The sequence below is a fragment of the Zootoca vivipara genome, chromosome 9 (assembly GCF_965207765.1).
Source record: "Zootoca vivipara chromosome 9, rZooViv2.hap1.1, whole genome shotgun sequence".
Lineage (NCBI taxonomy): Eukaryota > Metazoa > Chordata > Lepidosauria > Squamata > Lacertidae > Zootoca > Zootoca vivipara.
The window spans coordinates 50,034,243-50,059,354 of NC_142592.1; the positions used below are offsets into that span (position 1 = coordinate 50,034,243).

The following is a 25,112-nucleotide window of genomic DNA, read 5'->3' on the forward strand; positions in this document are numbered from 1 at the left end:
AGAAGAAAACATTTTTGGTACAGTATTTGCAAAGGAGTGTGCCCCTCATAGTTTGTTTGACCAGAGATGATAGGACAGGAAAAAATAAGACTGTGTTCAGATGGTGCCTGTTGCAGCTTCCCAATGCTGTTCCTAATCCCTGTTCATTTTCATGTTTTATGTGATCTTTCACATGATGTAAAAGTCACTTATGGAAATCGAGGGAAAGTTTAGCACTCATTTGCATGTGAATTGTTTTTAAGGAAAAACCTATTTGCAACCATCATTACACAGAAAATTTTGGGAGATTTTCGCTTTAATTTCCCCATGGTTTTCATGATTATGCCACTGGCACTCATGCGGGAAAGAACAGGGCTCTTTCCCGCCATTTAAAATATAGGACAGCATGGCAATATATCAATCAAAAAGCCACAATTCCACAAGGCAACAGGTACTGCAGGAATGTTAAAAATTGGGTCACCAGTAAAACTTGCACAATAAACCTCATATCTGAATGCAGCCCCTTTCAAGTTTATCAATAATTATTGTGTTTCCACACTGTGTTTTCCAGGAGGCATTGTGCAGTGTTATGATTCTGCTAGAGTGCACTTTCGTATTAGCTTTCTCGTTAATTAATTTGTTATCTTTCAATAGCATTTATCTTTCAGTAGCAATTTAAGCTGTCTGTCCCTTCGTCTTCGGGGAGGAAAAAATCTTGGTTAGGGCGGCATTCGTGATTAGTGCTGCCTGTCCTCTTTCCCCCCAAACTTGAAAGGAGCTTCTTATGGGATTGGATGGGGTAGAAAGGATGAAGAAACTTCTGTGCTGAAAATCAGGAGAAACCAGGATGCTCCTATTAGGGCTCGTTTAGAATTTTGCCCACTACTTTTCCCTGGGAAAACCTACTATGTCAGTTGGTTCTTCTGCAGATGGACATTTGTTCTGATGCAGCAGTAAACAGCGGGTTTCCTTGGGGAAAGCAATGGGGCCACCGGAAATCTGACCTGTCCCTTGCCTAGAAAGAAGCATGAGACAAGCGAAAAACCTTTAGGACCTGTGCTTTCTAGGTGCAGGGCAAGGGGAAGTGAGGGTGAGCCCCTGGTCTGATTAATACACAACATTCTGTATTTTGATCAGAGAAATGGGTGGGGATTCTGAATCAAACTGGTCCAGTGCATTTGACAGTGGAAATGCTAAATGCCAAAAGGGGGTTGGGAAAAGTGTAGGCATTTTACACATTAAGAAACAAAAGGAGTTTTTCCCCCCAGAATATAAGATGTGGGTCCCCAAAATGTCGCCATGGAGAAATAACTCTCCAGTCGAATCACCTGCTGTTTGAACTTGACTCGGCTTGACCTTTTGAATTTGGATTGTCACATTCTCTGTGTGTGCTTCAACAGTTTTGAATTGCTTCTCCCGAGCAGGATTTCTTGTGATGCCTGCAGATGAGGTTTAAGAACTCTGTAGCAGTCACATGCATTCCCTGTTCCTCCCCAACTGGTACTTTTTTTTTTTTACAAAACACACATACAGGGAGAGGCAGGGGATGAGTTTGATTCCGTTTATTGCCATGGAGGAGTTTTGCTAAATAAAATGATTGGGGAGGCACTGTGTTAGAAACACAGTGCCAACAACCTTTTATAACACGCATGTTAGTAAAAATGCATACAAAACCGGGTGCCTGCTGAATGAAAAGCATAGCTCTTTGTGCTTGTGACTTTGGACTGGGTCGTTTGCATTTCTGTGTGGAGTGACAATTGTATTCCCTTCAGCCAGAAGAATTCCTATTAAAAAGCTGTTTCTTGACCATTTTTTGTGGAATGCATCAGCCATTTGTTAAGCAGTCACATTAAGAAATGGCATTTACTGCAGGGAAAATTTGAAACAAATCAAACTGGAATCTTTCCAAATTCTACCCTTCGGCTACTTAAAGAGATATTTAAACATAGCCTGAGGACACATACTCAAGTTCACTTAACTTAGATTAGTTACTCATCATCTTAACGTCCTTTAACTATGACTTAAGGATAGGGTAGCTGAATGGTAGATCCCCCGCCCCCTGCACTTACTGAAAGTAGGTCTGGATAAATCCTTTTGAGTACCTGAAATGAATATTATTATTATTATTATTATTATTATTATTATTATTATTATTATTATTATACTTCCCTTCATCACAAGATCTCAGGGTGGTTCACAGAATAAGAAAATAAGTTTGTCACCCACAGAATTCTGTTCACTCTTCTTTTTTGTCTATCTTGCCTATCCTGGAAATCTTGACTGTTTCAGCAGCTGTTTTTGTTTTCCCTCAGTTCAGGGAGAAAAACAAAGGGGCACTAAGGAAATTGCAGTTCTCCAGATATTTGACCAGACAAGCCTGCTTCCGTTAAAACGTCCTAAGCCAGCTTTCCGTACTTGAATTGTCAGCTGTGTTCTGCATATTACCCATAAGCCAAAGATAGAGGTGAAAGTGTGTCAGGCAGAACTGGAGGACAGATAAGAGAAGATATGGGAACAGCAGAGTCCTGTGTTAGAGCTGATTATTTTAACTGTGAGATACATATATATTGTATAAAATAAAAAAATTCATTCAGTAGCACCTTAAAGACCAACTAAGTTTTTATTTTGGTATGAGCTTTCGTGTGCATGCACACTTCTTCAGATACTTCTTCAGATACATATTGTATGTCACTGAATGTTCAATAGCTGTATATTGCCGATCCCAAATTGCACTTGAAGGATTTCTGAAATGATGTTGTTTTCAATTGATAATAAATTCACCCTCTGCTCGTTCATTAGATTACTCCCTTGGAACGGCTTACATTTTGAACATTAACTGGAACATATACCAAAAAAAATAAAAAATGTTTTGAGACTAAAGTTCAGCACTATTGGATATTTTTCTTGGGGGGCTAGGAAGATCGGTTTGCATGTACTGCACAGTCCAGGGGAGAATTAACTTTCATTGCATTGGCATGAATGGAACCCCATAATAGTCATTCTTCCCCTGATGGTCAGATGCCTCCTCAGAAAGATGGAGTATGCAGCACCCAATCTATTGTGAGTCATCTTTTCAGGATTTTGCATAGGAAGGGCTTTTGTTTGCACAGTATTATTTCTCCCCCCCTCCCTCCCTTCCACATTATGCAGTTCCCCACACTTCAGGGGCGGAAAGAAGAGGCTCTTTGAATAGCCTCTTTTGTCCATCGCATCACCCTCCCCTCTTATTCCCATTGCTTCAGCAACACCACATCATGCTACATTGATGGAAGAATATTAGCCCATTGTCACACCAGTATAATTCAATGCATGTGCATCCGTTCAGAAATGAACAAATATCTCAGCTTACGAGGGTTCGTGTTTGGGTTTTCAGAACCTCTCTGTTTTCTTGCTATCAGAAGACAGGGCTGGAAATCAATCAGGCCTTGGGAAATCGGGGTGGCTTGAAAAACAACAGAGGAGGGTGTATCAAGTTTGGTACTTGCAAGGCCTTGAAAGCTGGCCAAGTGGTTAAGGCCTTTACCTCTAAACCCAAAAGATGTTGGGGATCAACATCTGACAGGCACATAAACCCACTGTTATTTAGTTAGAATTGGTAGGTATGCTATTCAAGCCAATCAACAGCTCTGTTGTTTTTTTCTCTCTCTTACATGATCACACTTCTTTCTGTGTGCTGTAAATCCTGAGAGACATTATTTATTTTGATTCCACCCTTCCTCCAAGGATCTTCAGATGATTGACATTGTTCTCCTTACTCTTGCTTGTCCTCAAAACAACCCTGGGAAGGTACAGTAGGTTATCCTGAGAACAACAGAGGCCCCATCTGCACCATACATTTAAGGCAGTATCCTGGCTTTCCCCAAATAATCCTGGGTACTGTAGATAGTTAAGGATGCTGAGAGTTTTTAGGAGACCCCCCATCCCCTTCCCAGAGGTCCCTATGGAGAGGAATTGTTTGTTAAACCACTCTCAGAATTCTAGTTCTGTGTGGGGAATAGGGGGTCTCTTAACAATTCTCAGTACCCTGAGTGGGGATTGCTACCCAAACTGCAGCCCGGGGACCGGATACGGCCAGAAGGACTCATTTATCCGGCCCACGGAGACCCCCGCCTGCTGCTGCCACCTGCTGCCACTGGCGCACTGGTCGCAAGAGCACCGGAAATAGCTTGCGCACATTTCCGGCACAGTTCCGGGCCGAAGAAGGCCTGTGCGCATGCGCACAAGCTATTTCCGGTGCTCCGGTGACCCGGAAGTGCGCTGGAAATAGTGTATGGGCACATGCTCCCCCGCCCTCCGGCCCGCCGTGCGATTGGCGCTGCAGGCACTGGCCCGAAGCGCAGTAAGTTTGGTGACCCCTGGTTTAACCACTGTACCCTTTTGGCTCACTCACTGGTGCTGCTTCGGCTGAGCACTTCAACTAGGCTCAGCTCCTCTTTGAAATTGAAATCTGATTTAAGAATATTGCTGATTCGGGGACCATTTGAATTGTTTCTCCGTCAGGTTTGGAAAGAAAGGGGAGCAGCTGCTGAATGATGGCTGGAAATGGTTGCATACCATGTCCTTTTCTCCTAGGTTTATTGATAGATTAAGCAGTACAGTTGTGATCTATATTTCCTAGGGTGGTTGTTGTTGTTTTTTTAAAAAAGTATTTTGCTGTGTATTGCATCCCCCGAGATACACAAGCTACTATCAGTAGTTCCGTCTGTGAAATTTCAACCCTTCCTTTCAGTAAACAACATGAAGAGGGGAAAGGGTGTGTCAGAGTGGAACGACCATAACTAAAGCTTTTGTCTTGTTTCTAAGAACAGCTGTGCTGTGTCCTCCAGCTCAAGGCTTCAGTCTTTTGTGAGCTGTGTTTGTGTGCTTCCCTCTAGCTGCTCTTAATTTGAACAGGTGTTTCCCTTCCAGACTCTTGCCTACTTTATAAGGTATATCTGTTTGTATGCCATCATACTGCTTACAGCCTGCTAATGGAAACATGCCTATTTATTTGGACATGCCGCACTGAATAAAATGGGAGTTTATACTGCTGTACTTCTCTCAGAGAGCATGCCAAAATTAATAGGGGTGGTTTCGTGCAAGTGGAAACATGTGGTCAGTTAGGTTAGAAGCTGCATCTTGTGGTACCCTCTGTGCCATATCACAGACAAATGGCAGGTGTCAATGAGAGTCAATGTTATGTAGGATCTGGAATGTTGTGCCTGGACAGAAAGAAGTCCAGATTCTGCTCCCCAGAAGAGGATCGTACCCCTTCCAGGGAACTGTTGTTCCCTAAGGGTGCAATTGGCTCCTTCCTTACTGAGTTTCAGGCATGGCCTGAAAACACACCTCTTTAAAGCAGAGCAGTGCTGTTTGTTTGTTTTATTAGGATCCCTGCTTCAGTTTTGTTTCATGATTTGGTTTCTTAGTAGCAGGACTTCTCACTTGATTTTCTATTTTATTGTGTATTTTGTTATTTTAACTGGAGAGATGTGTAAACTCCTGGGATCTTTTTTTTGATGAAGGTCAGTTAAAACATTCCAGTAGTACCTTAGAGACCAACTAAGTTTGTCATTGATATGAGCTTTCGTGTGCATGCACACTTCTTCAGATACACTGAAACAGAAGTCACCAGACTCTTATATACAGTGAGAGGGTGGGGAGGGGTATAACCCAGAAGGGTGGTGGGAATGGGTGGTTGGCTGATAGGTGTGGTAAACCTGTTGACGACTGTTAACGACTGCAGTTGGTCTTACAGGAAAAAGCAAGGGGTGAGATGGCTAGAAATAGCTTTATCATGTATAATGAGATAAGAATCCAATGTCTCTATTCAGACCAGGTCCCTCCATGGTTTTAAGTTTGGTAATAAGTTGCAATTCAGCAGCTTCTCTTTCCAGTCTATTTCTGAAATTCTTTGGGAGATTGAAGTGTTCTCCTACTGGTTTCTCTGTCTTGTGATTCCTGATGTCAGATTTATGTCCATTTATCCTTGTCCAATATAGAGAGCTGAAGGGCACTATTGGCATTTGATGGCATACACAATGTTACAAGATGAGCAATTAAATAGTCCTGAGATGGTATGTTTGATGTTGTTGGGGCCAGTAATGGTGTTGTCCGGGTGTATGTGGCAGCAAAGTTGGCATCTGGATTTATTGCAGGCTCTGGTACCAGTGTCCATGTTAAGTCTAGTGGTTGTATTAATGGAGTTGTTAACAGTCGTCAACAATTGCAGTCGTTAACAGTCAACAGGTTTACCACACCTAGCAGCCAATCACCCATTCCCACCACCCTTCTGAGTACCCCTCCCCACCCTCTCACTATATATAAGGGTCTGGTGACTTCTGTTTCAGTGTATCTGAAGAAGTGTGCATGCACACAAAAGCTCATACCAATGACAAACTTAGTTGGTCTCTAAGGTGCTACTGGAAGGAATTTTTTAATTTTGTTTTGACTATGGCAGACCAACACTGCTACCTACCTGTAGTTAAAACATTGTAAACAAACAAATAAATATTAAAAAGCAGCACTGTATGAAGGTAAGTCTTTTTGACTCTGGCTACTACTAAAGTCTTAATAGCAGGTGTTAGAAGCAGAATGGGCCAAGGTGGAATTTTCAATCATAGGCTCTATAGCCTATTTGCTATTAAATACTCAGTGGTAATTACAGGCTCCAGAAACCACTTGGTAAAATTATACTTATCAAGGCCAAAAGTAACTGCTCTGTAACCTGCCCTCTGTTTTAAGAAGACAGAAATAACAGTGCACATACTTGAGGAGTTGGGGGGGGGGGAGAGGGATGGTTAGATCTGCCCCTCACCTCTCTATGACACCCTCAATTACCTAACATTTTAGTTATGGAAACCAAGGGCTAGCAGTTACCATGTCAGGGATGAATATATAGTTGCTGCACATTATACTTAGGCTATGTAACCCAGACCTTTCCCTGAATGTTGGCTGACTTACTTCATTCTTTCCAGCTTATTGAAGTCCTCTGAGGTCTTAACCCACAGCCTCTGAATGAAAGAAAAAGGAGAGAACAGTAAATTGGACCTGTGGTTAGGCTTTAGCTGTAATTCCTGACCCAGCACGGCTGTTTGAAGAAGCCTGGAATGCTTATCAGGGTGTCTATAATTATGCATTGGGCCCGCAATCCTGGATATGGTTTTTCTGCTTTAAAAAAGGCTGGTTCACACATGCATGCAGCATCTTGCTTCTGTCAATAACACAACTGCAGAACGCTGCAAAGGAACCATGTGTGTGTCACCTCACACAGAGTTCTCTTTTTCCAGTGGAGTCAATTCACATATTCAGCTGCCACTCACCAAGTGTACAATCCTTCAAAATCTGTGATTCTGTTTTGGGAAATTTCTCTCCAAATAAGTGTGCTTAGTGTGGAACTGTTAAGTCTATGGCTTCCTGCTCTCGAGGTAGATATGAGATGAACAACTTATTTATTATATTTGCATCCCATCGCCCACAGCAGCTCTGTTGTCAAAGAGGTCAAGGCAGTAGTTTTCAAAAGCCCACCATGGGATAACATCTGTAGTTTAACGGCAGAGCGTATGCTTTGTGTGCAAAAGGTCCCAGATTCAATCGTTGACATCTCCAGGTAGGGCTGAAAGGACTCCTGGCTGAAGTCCTAGAGAGATGCTGCCATTGTTGACATTAGCAAGCTAAATGGACCAATGGTCCTATCCCATAAAAAGCTTTGTGTCATACAAGCCCTTTTTACACATTCAAGGAATTTCGCCACCTGAGGACCCTTGTCTGCTAAAGAACTGCTGCGAGTCTGCTTTACAGAGGAGTATATACACAAAAACCGTGAAGCATCCAATGATATAAACAGAAAGGAGAAATGTGTCTCAAAGATGCTGGCAGAAGAAAGGGAAGCTCCCAGGTGAGAGCTGGGAGGGTCTACACCAGGCATCCCCAAACTTCGGCCCTCCAGATGTTTTGGCCTACAACTCCCATGATCCCTAGTTAAGAGGACCAGTGGTCAGGGATGATGGGAATTGTAGTCCAAAACATCTGGAGGGCTGAAGTTTGGGGGTGCCTGGTCTACACACTTTTGTGTGAGACACAGTTTAAGATCTACCTTGGATAGAGGGCTTTGTATTTTTTTCTTTTTCTTTTCTTTTGTGTTACTTCCTTTTTTCATTTTTATTTAGATTAACCTGTTTTTGTATTGTATTTGATGCTGAGAAGTTTCAATAATTTATATATATATTTGTTTTAAAGATGCTGGAAAGGATGAATATTTATTACTAAATTCTCCCAAGCTTTTGCCTCGCAAGGCCTTTTAAGTTGATGGGTTTTTTAAGCAGTATGAAAAGAAACAAATAAACCCCTGAATAAGGCACTTGAGCCAAAACGTATTGGGCTAATTTAATATGATCAACACTCATCCTTCCCAGTATTTTTGAGACAGTATTTTTTGCTTAAAGAGGAGTATGAATTATATCCTCACTTCAAAGGGGGCAGGCCTCACTGGGACTCTGAAAGGGGATGTTTACATCTCCCTCCATATACCTAGTGCGGGGAGGACTGGATATTATGGGCTGCTTCTCCCATCCCTGATGTCTGTGTGCCTCCTGAACCTGCCCTCCAGTGTCTGAGTATTCAGTTCAACTTAGAATCGTAGTCCAAGCCCCTGCAATGCAGGAATATGCAGCTGTCCCATGCGGGGGATCAAACCTGTGACCACGGTGTTAACAGCACCATGTTCTAACCAACTGAGCTATCTGCTTGTGAACAGGGGAGACTACATCCATACGTGTAAGGCTCTCCATGTGATCAGACCCCTTGATTGCTGGTGAACCTGTGTAACCTATGTGTGTACAGCTGTATGGACGTGGCACCTTTTTTCAGATATTGCTACACATGTGTAGATGGCGGGGCGGGGAGGCACAGTCCCACTTCCCCCTCCGTGTGTTGGAATATGCATAGAAGGGAATCGAGAATCCCGGGATGTGCCCTGGAAACACACCCTTTCCGGTACGGTGTGCATTGCAAGGTGTGATTGCAGCAGCTAGCAGTGGTCTATCTGCATTCCAGGAGTATTTGTGCACCCTTAGCAGTCTTCTTTTTTGAAGAACCCATGTTAAGTTTTGCAGGAACTCTTGAGATCCCTAGAATGCACTTTGAAAAACATTGGGCTCAGAGTAGAGGTGCTGTTTGACCTTTACCGTTGAGAAGAGCCTTGAGCCGAAGGCAGCCAACCAGTCTTAACAGCTTGGCCTGACCCTGTTCCGTTAGCAGGAGTTTGATATGCAGAAATAGGCAGGTGAAGCTTTTCACAGCACAGTGAATCAGGATCACATGCTCATTCCTACTGATCAATGTGCTGTCAAAGGCACAGCCAGGCTTCATAAGCTGGACACCCATGAGTTTACCTGTCCCCAAATCCAATGCTCCAGCCCAGGGTTTCCCAAACTTGGGTCTCTGGCTGTATTTGGAATACAATTCCCATCATCCCTGACCACTAGCTGGGGACCCAAGTTTGGGAAACCCTCCTCTAGCCCAGCCTTTCTCAACTTGTTGCCCTCCAGATCTTGCTGAACTGCAGCTTCCATCATCCCAGCCAATCCGATGAGAGTTGTAGTCCAACAATGTCTGGAGAGCACTAGCTTGCCAGGAAGGCTGCTCTAGGCGCAACAGTACACTGCTTTTCACAGCAACTGCACCAGCTCTCCAAAGTGGAGCCACACTGTTTCATGGACAGTATGAGAGTACAAAAGCAGAAGTGGGAGAGTGTTTCTTCTTATTAAATATTTCACTCTTCAGGCTCAGCAGCTGCAATTCAACTCTGTATGACCTATGAAATCCCAAGTCTCTGGAAAACAGGTTAAAAAGCTGAGCTGGAAGGCTGGGAAGGTGTCAAAACAAATACCATTTTCAAAGGAGAGATAAAAAAAACCAAGACGCCAGGGCATGCAGCCTGTGAATGGATTACAGGGCAGAGATGAGAAACTTGCATAGCACATAAGGTCCCATCAGGAACATGTCTTGAACCAGAGGTCCTCAGCTAATTTGCATTTTTTCATTGCATGCAATTAGCATGATTGGTATATCACTTTCCTAAAGATGCCAGATGTTAAATTTTCAATTGATGAGCATGTTGCATTTGCAGTGCAATATTTTGAACTTGGTTACCCTCAGACATGAAAAAAATAATTGATCCAGACTTCTGCAAGTAATATGGAGTGTTGCAAAGCATACAGTACTAAATTTAAGCTTCTTATTTATTTCTTTGCTTATCATTTTTATTAAACATTTTTAGCTGTTATGTTTTCAGATACATACAGTATAAGCCAGAAGAGCTGAGACAGCCTTCACCAACTTGGTACCTTCCAACGGTTTTAGACTACATCTCCCATCAGCCCCAGAGAGCTTGTGCCAACTGGGGCTAATGGGAGTTGTAGTCCAAAACATCTAGAGGGCACCAGGTGAGCTAAGAGCTTCCTAGGGGTGGGCGAGGGCACAAGGAAAAAGTTGGGGTTTGTGGGTTTCTAATGAGAAGTCTTGGGCCATATTCAAGAGTGCTGGAGCTTGCAAGGGGGCATGTCTGCTCAACAGAGTGGCTCAAAGTTCTTTCCCAGGAGTGACATCAATGTAGCAAAAGACATTACTGGAATCTGTACTGTACTTCAGCATATTATGGAATCCTCATGTTGGAAGGGATATTGGAGGCCATGTAGTCCCAACGCAAGATCAACAACGCAGGATGCAACTGTACCATCGGACTTGCGAGTTCTTTCTTCAATGTGTGGCTGCTTGTTGTGCTTAGGTTACACCCCAAAGTTCAGTTGAAATGTAGAACTGCGTGGTTAGTTCAAAAGAAAATGTGGAAGTTGCCTCATGTGCACAAAACAGAGAGGCAGAGGGAGTGTGAGTCTCATGCAGGCTCATTCTCCTAATGACAAACTGTGGTTTGCCATTACATCTGAACTACGTCCCCCTTCAGTTTGGTCTTTTACTGGAGGTGCACTTAGGTTGTGCGCCATTCCTTACACAGAAATGCTTTTCTGCGTCGGACATTTATTGCACTTGTGAAGAGGCCCTGGATGCTTTATCTATTTGTAATACAGTGGTACCTTGGTTCTCAAACACCTTGGTCCTCAAACAGCTTGGAACCCAAACACTGCAAGCCCAGAAGCAAGTGTTCCGGTTTGCGGACTTTTTTCGGAAGCCGAATGTACTCTGTTTTGAGTGTTACGCTTCCGCTTTGAGTGTTATGCTGAGGTCTGTCTGTTTTTGCTATTTATTTTGCATTTTTGTTTTTGCAGCTTTTTTGTTTTGTTTTTGTGACTGTGTGGAACCTAGTTCAGCTACTGATTGATTGTTGATTGTGTGACTGCAGTGCATCGCTTATTGCTTTCATTTTATGGATCAATGGTCTTATGAGATAGTAAAATTCATGTGAAATTGCTGTTTTAGGGGTTGTTTTTAAAAGTCCGGGACGGATTAATCCGTTTTGCATTACTTTCTATGGGAAAGCGCACCTTGGTTTTAGAACACTTTGGTTTTGGAACAGACTTCTGGAACGGATTAAGTTTGAGAACCAAGATAGTTGGGGGTTGTGTGCAGATTTATTCCTCCCCATTTTTTCAATATGTGGATGCTTGTCCAGCTAGGAACAGGCAATAAAATCCATTCCTGTGCTGGCTAGGCCCCTGCAGGTGTTATATGCTATTCTGAGGCAGGTTTAGCATTCAGAGAGGGTCTAGCTCCCAAACAGCCCAAGCTGTGGAAGCTGAAAGTCCCTGGCAGTTGCTTTTAATGTTTCTGTGATGTGCGGGCGAGGGAGCTGGTGAGTAGGAGCAGTAATTAATTTTGCTGACAGAAACACCAGACAATGAAATTACCCTGCCACAGAGCAGGGTCACTAAAGTAAATATTCTGCTGGAGGCAGGTGGAACGTTGGCAGAGAGTCACATGGTGAGGGCCGACCAATGGCGAGGCGAAGCTTCTTCTGCCAGGGAATTGTGAGCAGAGCGAGGATGAGAGCTCAGGGCCCCCGGCGTGCTGGTTTTGCAGCTTGAGAGGTTGAGGATGGCAGGTCCCAAACCAAAACGAAACAGCTGTTGCAAAGATGCAAGTCCTGCTGTTATTCATTTCCAAGGGGAAGACAGGAGACGGGGACCCAAGCTCCAGCAGCATGACAGGCACTTTGATCCGAATCTTCCCTGGTTGCTTGGTGCAGAAATTAGATTTGAATACAGGATATAAGGGGTGGGAACTGAGGAAGTGGGCAGCTGGTTTTAGCTGTCCGTAGGTTATAACTGCTATCTAAGGTATCTGACGCGGGTGACGCTGTGGGTTAAACCTAGGACTTGCCGATCAGAAGGTCGGCGGTTTGAATCCCCGCGACGAGGTGAGCTCCCGTTGCTCAGTCCCAGCTTCTGCCAACCTAGCAGTTCGAAAGCACGTCAAAGTGCAAGTAGATCAATAGGTACCGCTCTGGCGGGAAGGTAAACGGCTTTTCCATGTGCTGCTCTGGTTCTCCAGAAGTGGCTTTGTCATGCTGGCCACATGACCTGGAAGCTGTACGCCGGCTCCCTCGGCCAATAATGCGAGATGAGCGCCGCAACCCCAGAGTCGGGTCACGACTGGACCTAATGGTCAGGGGTCCCTTTACCTTTACCTTTAAGGCATCTGAAGTTAGCTTTAGCTCCCCCCCCCTCTTCCATTTTACTCATGCCAGCCTTTGTGTCCCATAAATAAAAACAATACATTGAGACGATGAGATGACACTTAAGGGGGTAAAAGCTAGTTTCAGAACATAGTTGTCAGAGCACTTGACCAAAATGAATATGCAGGTATCTATCCTGCGTATTTATTGCAGGCCTAGATGAAGCTGTTTAAATAAAATTCCAGCGCACAACATGGTGTTCAAACTTTTTACTCTTTCTCATTCCTGGTTGCTGCAAATTGCAGAGCTGACCTGCACTGCTAAGAAGTGCTAAGACAGCAGGCTAACTTGCAAATGGATAAACATTTTAAACTGTCAGCATACTTTGAGGGGAGAGGGGCAAGTGTGTAATATCTTTAACATTTTTAAATACATAAATGTTATACATATATTGTGCAGGGCATTTTCACAGATGACACTAAAAGCACCTTTGACCCTCTCTTCTGCTATTTATATGCATGTTGCTAACGTGGGATATAAAGAGGAAGAGAGGACCATTTGAAACATAGCTGCCAAGTTTTCCCTTTTCTCGCGAGGAAGCCTATTCAGCATAAGGGAAAATCCCTTTAAAAAAGGGATAACTTGGCAGCTATGATTTGAAATTGATTCTACATTCTAGCCTGTGTAGGTTTTAATATTCACGTTACAGATCTGCAAAATACAAAAAGCACTTTTAGTGTCAAGAGTGAAAACCTGCTTAGTGTTTTACATAATAACTTGATCTGAACAAAGCATGCAATGCAATCAGCATACAGCAAGGCAATAATGAACAAAAGGAAACATTTATTTCCCATACACCACAACACTGCTGTTTGGAACTCATTGCCATGGAATGTGGTAAGTAAGGGTCAACATTACAGGAGAGTTCCAGAAATAATCAGCTGTTCTTTTCTAATAGTCTTCTTCTGAAAAGCATGGCAATGGAGCTTTGTGCATCCCTGCTATCCCCTGCTTGATCTGAGTTGCATGATCAGCAGAGACGTAAGATGTATCTGTTGGCAGACTGCAGAACTTCAGCCCTCAGTTGGCGGATGAAATGTTTGAATGGCTCCCAATATTTTATACATGCTGGGAATGGCTCCCCTGCATGTATAAAACTAGCACATCAAGGATGACCATACAAGTTTGCTGATTGTACAGCTCGACTTTCACACATGCTGATCTAAGATTCTTGCCTGCTGTTTTTGTGGGGGGGGGGGGAGAAAGTGAGAAAGTGAAGGGGGAGTTGGTACTGCACAAGATCTCCCACCTTTCAGGACAAGAGGTTTAGAACAGGGTGGAAGAAGGCATGCACAGCATAGATCGGTATCGCAGAAAAGCCTTGTTTCCCTTGGTGTAAGCCTAATGCACTGATCCTAACATTAAAAAATGGTACAGGTTTGGTGTGCTCCAACCCAGAGGACTAGGCTTATAGGGAGCCTGTGTATTTCCCCAAATGCAGTAGAATAGCAGACTGTGGAATTTGCTTGCATAATTGCACGGATATGACAGGAGAACAAGTTGCTCTCAGGCTGTGTTCCCAGAGGCTGGTTGCAGAGACTTGGTTACTAGCTTAGACCGCCTGAGCATGTGCGGTCAAATAAGCTGTCAGATGAGCTTGATAACTCAGCAGTAAGTGGGTGGGGAAAAGTCTCCTCCTTTGCGCTGAGAAGCGCGTCAAGCTGCAATTTCACGCACACGGAAACAGGGCTGGAAAAAATTGCGAGCGAATCCTTTTGAAGCAAACGCTGTGCTGTGTTCATGAAAGCTGCTCTATTCCCTTCTGAGCTACAAACAGTGATCAAGTGGATAGTTACAGGATGTTCGTATTGATTATTTTACATCAGAAGGATGTGTTTTCCAGGCAGTTCACAGAGGGTCTCGCTCCTATCCGTTGGGGTTGTGTATATACATCGAACCACCCAAAGTGGAAAGCTGAAAAACTGTTCTTCCAGGTAGAAACATACAGTATAAGATCTAGAGTAATGGTGCCTTTAGGCAGGTTCAGCACCAGATTTTTTTGGTGACGGTGAGGAGAGAGAAGAGGAACTCAACCCAAGCCCTTATTAACCCATCTGGAGGGAGCCCTATGGAGCATATACAGGGCGAGTCCTTTAAAAGAGGCCCTGTGGATATGCATGTTCCACGGGACCTCTTTTAAAAGACTCACCCAATTGCTCTTGTCCTTTTGCTTTCACCCTCAGCCCCATGGCTGCAGACAGTGTCCCTTTCCATGATGTGAGGGAAAGCTGCTCTCTTTTATTTCTCTTAACTAGTGGGCCTAAAAAGAATGTCCCTTGAACTGATTTCAGCAAATCCTACAAACTTGGATTTGTTTGCACATTTCTCCTTCCCTTCTCCTCTCATGCCTAGGGCTGAATTCATTGCATCCTGTTTAATTTAAACCATAGTTTACTATACAACCAAGCCAACAAACTGTGGGTCAAGTGATTGCTCCCGACCAAGATTTCAAACCAAGATCAAATTGTGGTTTGCAATCCTGGTATGGAAAAATCAGGCAAACCACAGTTTCCTATTGGGGGCATGATGATAGCAAACCCTGGTTTGATTAAAATGGAATGCAATGAATTAAGCCCCATGCCAAAGAGGAGGAGGAGAGGATAATATGAGCAGTGCTTTTTCAGGATCTTGCAAACAGTAATTTGGAGGATCACCTGAGTACAGCCATAGTTCCTAGGCTCAGTAGCTGACCGTGTGGCAGGCCATAAACTCATAGAATTGTAACATTGGAAGGGACCCCTGAGGCTCGTCCAGTCCAGCCCCTGCAATGCAGGAATCTTTTACCCAACGTAGGGCTCAAACTCACAACCCTGAGATTAAAGGTCTTACGTTCTACCAACTGAGCTATCCCAGGCATTCATATTGCTTTTGCTAAGAGCGACCAGATGTAAAGGAGGACAGGGCTTGCATATTAGCAATAGAATTTTGGTAGGTGCAGCTTTCCTCGTCCCTGCATGCTTCAGCCAAAATGCCATCTATTGCACAAATATTAAAGATACAGAATCTCTGAAATCTTTTGCATGCACGTGGTTACAGTCTGAGGAGCAGTTAAGCTGTCATGTGTGTGAACTTGGGTCTCAATAATTTCAAGCAAGAGTTTCCTTGCCGTTTTTTTGGTGAAAATGGGTTAAATATTCATCACAAAGAAATGTAATAGGCAGGATGGGGGTGGGGGGAGATAGAAACACTTGGCTGGCTGTCAAAGGCTTGAATGGGCTTGGAGACTGGCTGAGCTGACCTCCCCCCCCCAATGGGATTTTCCTAAGGTCTAGCTTCTTGTCAACTTACTGATTGCAGGGTTGTGTCTATGTGTGTGTGTGGGTTTTTTTTAAAAAAAAATTTGACTTCCTGGGTTTTGAAAGATAATGAATTTAACTATGGATACTGCAGTGAAAATTGAGCAAATGCATACCTCTCCCCAATATTTACAGATTGTGGATCCTGCTGCAGTTGAGATCTGGGAGATCTCACCATACACTGTTAAACAAAATGGGACTGCTCTTATAATGGAAGAAAATATCTGAACTGGCCTGTAGTCATTAATCTAAAGTTACACTGCTTTTCCAAAATGTATTTAAAGCAGCTTACAATAACGAACTTGAGTGCTGCATATATAGTGGAAAGGAAGGATACCCCCCCCTAATAATAATAATAATAATAATAATAATAATAATAATAATAATGGCGGCAGCAGAGAGAGAGAGAGAGAAAACATTTAATCTCCAATAATACAAATCAGAAACAAATATTACAAATAGCTGTATATCAGCCACCAAAGAAACGTTTAAAAAACCCTCTATGAGAAAATCTTAAAGGCCAGACAAAGGCAAAAAGTGCAGTAATTTATCAGTTTCTAAAAGGGGTTGTTCCTTCGGCTCAGGGCTGCTTCAAATGTACAGTTTATTTTTTACTTCCTTTAGGAATGTTTTCTTTTGAAATGTTTTAAGGTCTTTTTTAAAAAACAACAACACTTTGCTATGTTAAATGTGCATTCTGTACTTGACCTCCTTTGTAACGTTTCCTTTTGAAACTTTTAAGATACTATTTTTATTTCCCGTTAATTATGTTGCTTTGAATGTATACTTTATATTTAACTTTTTTCAGGAATGTTTTATTCAGGATTATTGTATTATTGGATGTCTTAATGTAGGTTGTAAACCACATTGAGATTTTTTAACTTAAAAGTATAAAGCGGCATGGAAATTAAATAATAACAGTCCTGTTTCTAGCAACAGAAGGGACCCAGGTGGCGCTGTGGGATAATCCACAGAGTCTAGGGCTTGCTGATCAGAAGGTCGGCAGTTCGAATCCCTGCAACGGGGTGAGTTCCCGTTGCTCGGTCCCAGCTCCTGCCCACCTAGCAGTTCGAAAGCACATCAAAGTGCAAGTAGATAAATAGGGACCGCTTCGGTGGGAAGGTAAACGGCGTTTCTGTGCGCCGCTCTGGTTCGCCAGAAGCAGCTTTGTCATGCTGGCCACATGACCCGGAAGCTGTCTGCGGACAAACGCCGGCTCCCTTGGCCTATAGAGCGAGACGAGCGCCGCAACCCCAGAGTCGGACACGACTGGACCTGATGGTCAGGGGCCCCTTTACCTTACCTTCTAGCAACAGAAGTTAACAGTCCTGTTTCTAGCAACAGAAGTTAACACCTTTTTATGGACAGGTTCTATGTGCCTTTCGGCCAATGAAGAAGTCTCAGTTATATCTTTTTTTGTGTAGTGTTGCAACATTAAAAATTGCATCAAAGAAGTAATGTCCTCCCGAAACTTGCTAGGCATTAACAATTCTGATAAACTTTTTTTTTGGGGGGGGGGCTTTTGAGAACTTTTCTTCCTTTTTTCTTTTAGTTATACCCATAGTCACTGCACAATAAATGCTTTAAGGCTATAATCTTGCATGCACTTACTTGTTAGTCAGTCCTGTTGGGATTACTTCTGAGTAAGCGTAACTAGTAGGATTGCAATATAAGCCTTATTTTTCTATTGCAGGATGCCTGTAGAACACAAACGGTCTATTTGATGTCCGATGTTGCTGGACTTTAACTACCATCAGACCCAGCCAGCATGGCCAACGGTCAGGGATCATGGGAGTTGTAGTCCAGCGACGTCTGGAAGGTTACAGGTCCCCCACCCCTGTCCATCTCATAATGAAACAGCTATGTTTTGCAATAGCTAATGCTCTCTCTCTCTCGCCTGTTGTTCTTCCACAGAGCCCCTGAAATCATCCTCGGTTTACCCTTCTGTGAAGCAATTGACATGTGGTCTCTGGGGTGTGTAATTGCAGAACTTTTCTTGGGTTGGCCGCTGTATCCAGGAGCTTCAGAGTACGACCAGGTTGGTATTGTTGCCTCTTTTATTTAGTTGGGCAAGAGTGGTACGTACTTTCCTCCCATAGAGATTGAGTGGGGAGGGAATGGGGGGAAAGGCAAGAGTGACACGCAATCTGGAGTTTCGGGGGGGGGGGAACTGAGTTGCCATTGGTCATGATTCTTCATTGACCAGAGTGTGTTGAACAAGGTGGGTGGATTGCTTAATCTGTTTATTTTATGGCATTTATGCCTCACTTTTCCACCATCATGGGACCCAAGGCAGCCCAGATATGGTTTTCTGCTGGTCACCCATCCATTCACTGACCAGTCCCAGCCCAGCTTGCCTTCATCAAGGTGGGGGGTCTCATGCAACTGCATTCTCTTATCTCCCAATGCAACACCAAGGTGCCGCATGGCCCCAATTCAACAAGTAGTGCCACTCTGTACCTTTTTAACGCTGTGATGAGACCTCTTTATCCGTTGCACTGGGAGTTAAGAGTGGAAAGCCAGCTCAGTTTTGGACCAGGAGTACCCATGAAGACAAAGATTGTGTATGACTCTAGTCCTTTTCTATCTCCATGTGTCTTTATGTTCGTCCTTCCTCTTCGCTCTTCCTTACTATCTTGAAATGACCTTACCTGTACTTTCAACTCCTGAGACTACTTTTTAATTGTTCGTCTCTAGTGATTTGGTAGTACTGAGCCTTTAAGGGCTGACCGCCTAGGTGATCTGTCAAGCAAGAGTCTAACTTCCAAGTGGCTAGGAAGCTCTGTAGATGGGTGTCTGGTCAAACAGTGAACAAAGCAGGCACCCTTACTCCACTGTAACAGCGAGTATCAATGCAGGTTTATTTGTTATCTACATTGCAGTATCAGCTGCCTCTTGTTGCCACCAAGGACATGTTCTGAGATAGAGGTGGAGAACCGGTGGCCCTCCAGGCATGACTAGACTCCATCTTCCATCAGCCCCAGGTCAGGGATGATGGGAATTGTAGTCCAAGAACCTCAGAAGGACTGCAATTTCCCCATTCCCATTCTAAGGATTGAGAAGCAAGTGAGCACTCATTCACATTAACACTCCTCTTGCACCATCACTGTAGGAGGGGCAGCAGCAGAGGCCTAAGTCAAAGGGCAGGGAGATTCTTGGGTTAGGCTGTTTTCTAGGAGCCCATCATTCAGTTTAACACTGAAGATAGCACAGTCATGGGAAAAACTTTGCCTGCAAAAACCTTGCTTATTGTCAAGCAGCTGTTGAGCTTCTCAGGAAAAAAAAAGTTGGTGAGTTTTGTTATTGGCATTATCACCTGTTTTGTTCCAGTGCCTTTAGCAGTGGTACGACACAAAGGCATTAAGGAGATAAAGCCTTGCCTATCGCTTCTCTCCACACTGCAGAACATTTTGCCTCTTTAATTTTCTGTTTATCGGGCTGCTGCTTAAAGAAACAGGAGCAAGGCCAGAAGAAATGGTGGCAACCCTACCTTTTGCTCAGCAATCCATTGAATGCCAAATATCTGCGACTATCATTAGCACAAAAGTCGATGCGGGCAAAATCTAGTTTTTCAAAATTTGGAGCTGCCTTTCCCAGTTCCCCAGTTTCACTGCCACGGTCTTTGAGACTTTCTCTAGAGGTGACATTTGGAAGATGGTTGGGGCAAAGCCCCAGTTCTCCTCCTTGCTTCTGTTCAGGAAATGTTCGTTTGACAATAATGAAATAATAATATAAAAAATAAAAATGGCAGCTTAAAGCAGTAGACAGTATTATGATAATTGGCACCAGCTCTAAAAAATATTAGAACCAATCAAATAACAGTCAAAAGAAAACAGAAGACATTCACATTTTAAATAGGTTCATGTTTTAAAACCATTACGAGGCAAGCAGACAGAAGAGTTTTAATGGCCATATCAAAAATTCAGCAAATATGCTCCAACCTAGCAAAGAAGAGCCTTCCATGGAAACAGATTTCTGCTGATATAGCTAATAGGTATTTAGGAAGGTGCTTTGTACCAGGTTGGATTATCAATCCAGCACAGTACTGTCCACTTTGACAGGCAGCAGCTCTCCAGAGTCTCAGTCTGCTCCTTTTAAAAACCAGGGATTCCAGGGATTTATTCCTGAGACCTGCTGCACCCAAAGGATGCACTTTACATCAGCTTCTTTGTCTAGGGGTGCAGACGATTATTCTTATGCCTTCCTATCCACATTGTGATGCTCATCTGAACCCCACTGAAGTGGTTGGCTAGGATGTGCCCTGGGGCTACCACTTGTCCGTGGTGACAGCTGTTTGGTGGGCTAGAACATACAGACCTAAACTTATTTCATTCGGAAAAAGATGGCGGAGGGGACGCAACCTGGCCTTCATACCATCTCGCTCAAACAAGCCCTCCTGAAATTAACATTTGAGGATCAAAGCCAAAGTTGTAAAAGGCTCTTTGGCAAAGAAAGCATGCCCGCAAGGCATACACACATTCTTATAGCTTCACTGCTCTCCCTTTATCTTTGCCGTTTATGGATAAAACAATGTATGTCCGCAGGCTTCAAAGGCTAAAGGAGGAGTGCGGTGGAGTTTAACTGCAGAAGGAAAGATAATTGTACAGCACCTAGTTATTTAGACTCTTAATACATCATAAATATTATTAATGGTTAAAGTTTGTGGGCGCTTGCCTTCCTTTTCAGTCCTTGGTTTGAGCCATGCCCTCACTCCCATTTCCTCCCATTATTTCTTTCACTGTTGTAGATACCTAAAGACCCCCCCTCCCCTATTCCAGCCCCCAACCAAGAAATCCTACCACAGATCCCAGCAAGATAAATCTGGACTTCTTTCTTATCCTTCTCTTACAGATCCGATATATTTCACAGACACAGGGCTTGCCAGCTGAGTATTTACTGAGTGCAGGGACGAAGACTACGAGATTTTTCAACAGAGATGCAGATTCGCCGTATCCGCTGTGGAGGCTAAAGGTAAAGATGTTGCTTCCCAGCTTCCTTCATTGGGGCCTGCATCTTGTAACGCCGAAACATTATTGAGGCCTGTGGGCATTAAGGCGGGCTGATACGCAGCTGTTGCAACAACGTGATATGGCTTTTGGGTGGCTTGGCAAGTTAATGCCTCAGGTCTTCGAAACGTTTGCAAATTCATAGAAAGGGCTCCGTGAAGTAGGCTGGCCCCCTCCTCACCCCTCCCTGCTGGGATTGTTTTGGGAGAGGGTGTTACCTCTTCGCATAAGAACATCAGAAGAGCCATTCTGGATCAAACCAAAAGCCCCTTTAATACATCATCCTGTTTCAAACACAGACCAATCATCAAGAAACTGATTCTATACACCACCATGTTGCTCTTACGATAAATATAAATAGAGTGAGGGGAAAGGCTGTGGTTGCCATTTGTTGAGTATGGTAGCACCCCCCCCCTCCCCAAAACAAAGCCAGGTGGGTCTCCAAGTCTAGGGTGACCAAACATCTATTCCTTGCATCTGTTCCGTTGGTAGCATGACCCTGTCCCCTGCCCCACCCACAAATAAAGTAAAAAAAGCTTTACACTAGCATTGAATAGGGGAAGGGATGCCACCGTTTCCCTCTACAACCGTGTGTTACCGAGTCTGCAGCTCACATCTGATGAAAATTTAGACGCAGTCTCGAAACGCATGGATTTACTCCAGTTCCTGTGCTATTTCATGTGAGATGGACAATATGTAAAACAGCCAGTAATGCTACCTGGATGCTCGGCCGAAAGGGGTGGTTTTGTGGTGCCTACCTGGAGTAGCAGTGAAGGTTAACTAGAGTTCAAAGCAGATGCAGGTAACTGACTTATTCTTGATTCTGAACAGACACCGGATGATCATGAGACAGAGACGGGGATCAAGTCAAAAGAAGCAAGAAAGTATATTTTCAACTGTTTGGATGATATGGCACAGGTAAGAACGTCGGCGAAATATTCAGGGTAATATCCAGCCAAATAACCCACCGCAGGATAACAATGCATTCTCCATTCTCGTGGAGAATTTAGGTGTTATATGCTTAAATAATATGGGGGGGCATACCCTTGTGGGTCTGCTCAATTTGTTGCTGCTGCACTCACTGGCCATATTGCTCAGCCATGCTGTAAGAGAGAGGGCTTGCAGAGAGCAGCCCACTCTGCTTGCTTCCACCAGCTGGGAGAGCAGCAGCGAGAGCAGCAAGTCTGGGAGGGAAAACCAGGAACAGGAAGTGGTAAAGATGGGTCCAGGGCTCTGCAGAGTCCTGGAGGGTCAGCTCCAGGTTGGTAGCAGGGAAGCAGGGGAGGAGCTAGCTTCAGCAGGGGCTGGAAAGGAGGGAGGAGGTAGAACGGCACCTCAGGAGCCTGGTTTGGGACCACGGAGGACCCGTAGAGCAAGGAGGAGGGGCATTTGGATGCCCAGTCTTAAAAGGGGGGTCAGAGCCCACGAGACGCCATTGTGGGCTTCTGCCCCATGCGGAGCAGACATGATTTGAGACATCTCACCACTGTATATAGCATGCACAATAAAACTCTGAAAATCCAGAGGATGTGTGGAGTGCTTACTCGGGAGTAGCCAACACCCATCTGTGACACATGCCTTTGGTGCCATGTGAAGGGGCCTTATGTGTGTACATCGCAGTACATGTAAGGGCCCTCCATGCATTTGTCATAACCTGTGGAGCAGGCATAGGCAAACTCGACCCCCCCCCGATGTTTTGAGACTACAACTCCCATCATACCTAGCTAACAGGACCAGTGGTCAGGGATGATGGGAGTTGTAGTCTCAAAACATCTGGAGGGCCGGCTTTGCCTATGCTTGCTGTGAAGCAACTTGCACAAAGGGAGACTGTCTGCAGGCTAGCTTTGCCTGTACGGTTGAGTCTTTGATCTCCTGCAGGCTGTTCCCCTGATCCTGCCAAACATGTGTAGGCCATCAGGCTGGGTGTGATTTCTCTAGGCCCAGGATTTCCAGAAATGTAGTTTTGCTACTGATTCGGTTTTCATTGCAGGTGAATATGACAACAGACTTGGAAGGCAGCGATATGTTGGTCGAAAAGGCAGACCGGCGGGAGTTCATAGATCTGTTAAAGAAGATGTTGACGATAGACGCGGATAAGAGGATAACACCGATTGAAACGCTCAACCACCCATTTGTCACCATGACGCACTTGCTGGACTTCCCCCACAGCACCCAGTAAGCTCCCTTCTCTTTGGGTTGCAGGTCTTGGAGCAGTTTCTGCTCAAATGTGCTTTGAATTTGAGTCGCAGCCAAGCAGAGTGAATACCAACAGAACATAGATGCCAGGAAAAGCATTATCATGGCAAGAATGTTTTGATAAGTGTGGCTGCCATCTCCTGATCCTGACAAGGCCTAAACTGAGTTGCTTTAACAGCTCTGGGCCAGTGAGACATTATTAAGGAATGAGAAATTTGCTTCAGCGGCTTGCTCACCTCTTCCCTAGCTTCTGCAGGTGGTAGGATTAATTTTCATTCAATAACTCTCTGGGAGGATAAGGTAGGTGAGTGGACTCCAAAAAGCAGAAGTTTCACTGCCAGGATCTGTCTGTCATCCTAGCAGGGTGAGAGAAAAGATTCTATGAATGGAAAACAGAGACACTGTATGTACTTTTGTAATTCAAGAAAGCCTTTAATAATTATAATAATAATAAAATTAAAGGAAAGGCCATATTCACACCATACATTTTTAAAACACTATGGTGCCACTTCTGTTTTATCTATTTATTACTATTTTATATTAAATTTATAAATTTAATAAATTCATTCAAAGATCTCAGGGCAGTTCACAAGATGAAAATACAGAATAAAACCACAAATTAATAGCACAAAAAACCAAACCAAAACAATAATCCCTCCTACACACACATTTAAAAGGCTGTATAATATTAATCAGTCCAATGCCTAGTTGAAGAGGGACGTTTTAGCTTGGTGCCTAAAGATGTATAATTAATGTGCCAGGCGAACCTTTTTAACAGGGCTTCCGCCAAATAATTCTGGGAGTTGTAGTTCATTACAATTGTTAGGAAGCTCCTATTCCCTTCCAAGCACGCCAGGCACTCCTGTCTTGCACTGCCTCCCGCAGTTTGGTCAAACTCATGTCCGTAGCTTCGAGAACACTGTCCAACCATCTCGTCCTTTGTCGTCCCCTTCTCCTAGTGCCCTCAATCTTTCCCAACATCAGGGTATTTTCCAGGGAGTCTTCTCTTCTCATGAGGTGGCCAAAGTCAGTAGCATGTTGGACGCCTTCCAACCTGGCGTGCTCTGGTCCATGGGGTCACGAAGAGTCGGACACGACTAAACGACTAAACAACAATTCCCTTCCAAGAGCTACAGTTCTCAGAGTTATTGAACAATCAGTCCCTCTTCACAGGGAACTCTGGGAATTATCCCTCTGTGAGGGAAATATATGGATCTCCTTACAACTCTCAGCACCCTTAACAAACTGCAATTCCCAGAATATTTTGTGGGGAAGCCGTGGCTGTTTAAAGTAGTTTAATAAGAACTCTAAATGTAGGGTGTGAATGTGGCCAGAGTTGCTGAGGGAAGTCATGGAAAACCTTTCTTTCCTGAGGGTGGAGAGCACTTCTGAAAATGGCAGCCGCAAGCCTTATTAACACACTTCTGTAATGTGAAGCGCAACTTGCCTGCTGCTGTGATGTCATGGCGTTTTGCATTTGCTTGCCCTTGCCCCACATCATTTGGCTACGAGCTCCATTTTTATACCACAAGACAAGATAAGCTGTATTAAACATGACAGAGGCCAGGAGGGCGGCAAGACACGGGACTCTTACTTTCAACAGCAGCTGGGTGTTTTCAAGTAACCTGTAGTTACACACTAAGAGGTGTTTGAATGAGCATTTGTCAGGAGCTATTGATCTCTCTGGAATCTTGCCCCAAATTGGGAAGCTGGGCTTATTGACCCCAGAGAATATATTTCTTGCAGTAGAGCTGCTTTGCACAGACTGAGGGAGTGTGCTCATGCGTGGCATCCAAACTGTTGTAAAGTTGCATTCCTTTTTATTTTATTTGATCCTTACAAATGAAGGGGCAGAAAATTGTAAGGAGTGTCCATTGAGTCTGCTTGTTACAGGGATCGCATGAGTAGCCGAGACTCAGCTTTGGAACTGCTCTCTGTAGTGTGTTTCGGAGCGGGGGCTTCTCC

The 25,112-nt window shown here is 44.0% G+C and overlaps 1 protein-coding gene across 4 annotated transcripts in view; it reads left to right on the top strand.

The window, feature by feature from the left end:
• Positions 1-25,112, top strand: part of HIPK2 (homeodomain interacting protein kinase 2) — a 165,156-nt gene that overhangs the window by 105,103 nt on the left and 34,941 nt on the right. For all 4 annotated transcript variants that reach the window (XM_035127475.3, XM_088652219.1, XM_088652220.1 and 1 more), the window contains exons 3-6: positions 17,860-17,983; positions 20,797-20,916; positions 21,783-21,869; positions 22,942-23,126. In XM_035127475.3, coding sequence (XP_034983366.1) covers positions 17,860-17,983; positions 20,797-20,916; positions 21,783-21,869; positions 22,942-23,126 — 516 coding nt within the window. The remainder of the gene's footprint in view (positions 1-17,859; positions 17,984-20,796; positions 20,917-21,782; positions 21,870-22,941; positions 23,127-25,112) is intronic.